At 43.9% G+C, this 2,389-nt stretch overlaps 1 protein-coding gene across 1 annotated transcript; it reads right to left on the reverse strand.

The window, feature by feature from the left end:
• Positions 1-262: 262 nt before the first annotated feature.
• On the reverse strand, positions 263-655 carry LOC138893007 (uncharacterized). The gene has a single exon (XM_070176770.1). The coding sequence runs from the start codon at positions 653-655 to the stop codon at positions 263-265; it is 393 nt and encodes a 130-aa protein (XP_070032871.1).
• Positions 656-2,389: the final 1,734 nt, after the last annotated feature.

Here is a 2,389-nt window from a genome sequence, read left to right on the forward strand (position 1 = left end):
TGGCTAGGAGGGAATAGAAACGGGCCTGGTCACCCCCTGATCTGCCTCCCCCTCTCGGGCGACCCATAGATGATTGGGCTCCGCCCTTAGCTGGCTGAACTCCATCCCTAGCTGGCTGGGCGGGTGGTGAGGTAACTAGTGCTGTAGTCGGAGGCTGAGTACTCCGCTGCGAAGTCCCACCCAACATCCTAGGGCAATATCTCGCAATGTGACCAAAATCCCCGCACTCGAAACAACCCCTCCTCTGACAAAACTATTACTCCTAATGCCTAAAAGAATTACCCGAGGATACTTGAGCGGGCGGGGCATAATGAGAACCCTGTGCTGGCAATGCACTGAATGATGACTGACCCTGCTGAAACTGGTCCTGCTGAAACTGACCTCTCTGAGGAGCACCACTGAAACCACCCTGACCACGAGGCCTCTTAGCCTCCCTATCAGTCCTCTTCTGACCTTGAACCATCTTAATCTGTCGAGCAATGTCGACAACCTTATCAAAGGTAACCCCAGATATTCTCTCCCTAGTCATAAGCAATCGAAGCTGAAAACCGAAGCCATCTATAAACCTCATGATCCTCTCTCGGTATGTGGGAACCAACCAGACTGCTTGATGAGCTAACTCGGAGAACTGCATCTCATATTGTGTAACAGACATCTCACCCTGGCGAAGCTACTCAAACTGCCTGTGCAGCTCCTCTCTGCGGGACTCACGTACAAACTTCTCCAGAAAAAGAACGGAGAACTGTTGCCAAGTAAGGGGTGTTGCGCCAACAGGCCTGCGCCTCTCGTAAGTTTCCCACCATCTGAGTGCAGCCCCAAAAAACTGAAAGGTAGTGAATGAGACCCCACAAGTACCCAAAATACCAGCAGTACGGAGTATCCTCTGACACATGTCCGATAAGTCCTAAGCATCCTCTCTCTCTGTGCCACTGAAAGGTGGTGGCTGGAGTCTCCCAAATCTCTCCAACCTACGCTGATCATCCTCAGACATAGCAGAAACCACATAATCCTGTGCAGCTACAACCGGCTGGGCTGGTGGTGCCTCCGGTGTCTGAAGTCCCTGAATAACCTGCTCGGGTGTGCGAGCGACGGGAGTCCGAGTGCCTCCCCTGGCCTGAGAAGTGGCTGCGGCCATCGAAATAGAGATTGCCCGAGCAAGGCCAGTACACGCTGTCAGAATCTGAGCTAAGGCCTCCTGAAGGCCTGGAATCATAATAGGCACAGGTGGTGCTTGAGCTGGTGCATCAACAACTGGAACCTGGTCCCGATCTGGGACAACCGGTGGATCTGCAGGTATTGCCCAAGCTACTGTACGGGATGCACCTTTGCCCCTACCATGGCCTCGGCCTCTCGCGGCTCGAACTGGTGGCTGACCCTCTTGACCGGTAGAACGAGTCCTCACCATCTGTGAGAGAATGAAATACAGATATTTAGTTACTAGAATACATAGAACGCACGATAAGAATCCAACTAGTAAATCAGATGCTCGAAGAGAAAATAATAAAATCATTGGAGATTTACATTGATGATATGTTAGTTAAGTCCCTGCGAGCAGAGGACCATTTGAAACATTTGCAGGAAACCTTCAACATATTGTAGAATTACAATATGAAGCTGAACCCAGAGAAATGCGCATTCGGAGTCGGTTCCGATAAATTCTCGGATTTATGGTCTCTAACAGGGGAATCGAGATCAATCACGATAAAATCAATGCCATAGAGGACATTACCGTGGTGGACAATGTTGTTACATCCCGTACTTTTCTACATATGAATTATGACCATAAGACCCCGTAAGTTTAACAACCTTGATACCGTTAGATATATTTTGATATGGTATTTATATTGAGTGGAACATTTTTGTAAAAAGTTTGATAAATATGATTTTATATAGTTATTAATATTGCTACTTTCGAATATATTTTAAATTATACACATGATATGAGGAAGTTTATGAGATTTTCTTTATTGTAAAGATATAAATTATTTTCTCACAAGAAAAGAAGGTTATCTTTTTACCATTTTAAGAATTAAGCGTACGAAAATTTGTACTCTTTATATGAGATTAGGAAAACTAGAAGTTGAGAAAATATGTGCTTTTTTTTACATCGATGTTTTAATGAAATAATAATGTATGTATTGATTTTATATGGTACCACATGACAATGATAGTATATTAAAAATGAGTAGAATTTTAAGTAATTTAAGTCAATTCTTAATTATGCGGGTAATTGGTTAATTATTGGGTAATGGGATATTAGTCACTTAATTAATAAATTATTTGGATAAAGATGGAAAAGACCAAAGTAGCAGCAAGTCACTCTTTAACCAAATGACTCTTGATCAATTTTAAATAGGTGGCAACCTAATCTACTAAGTACAAGACATGT

The sequence above is a fragment of the Nicotiana tomentosiformis genome, chromosome 5 (genome assembly GCF_000390325.3).
Source record: "Nicotiana tomentosiformis chromosome 5, ASM39032v3, whole genome shotgun sequence".
NCBI lineage: Eukaryota > Viridiplantae > Streptophyta > Magnoliopsida > Solanales > Solanaceae > Nicotiana > Nicotiana tomentosiformis.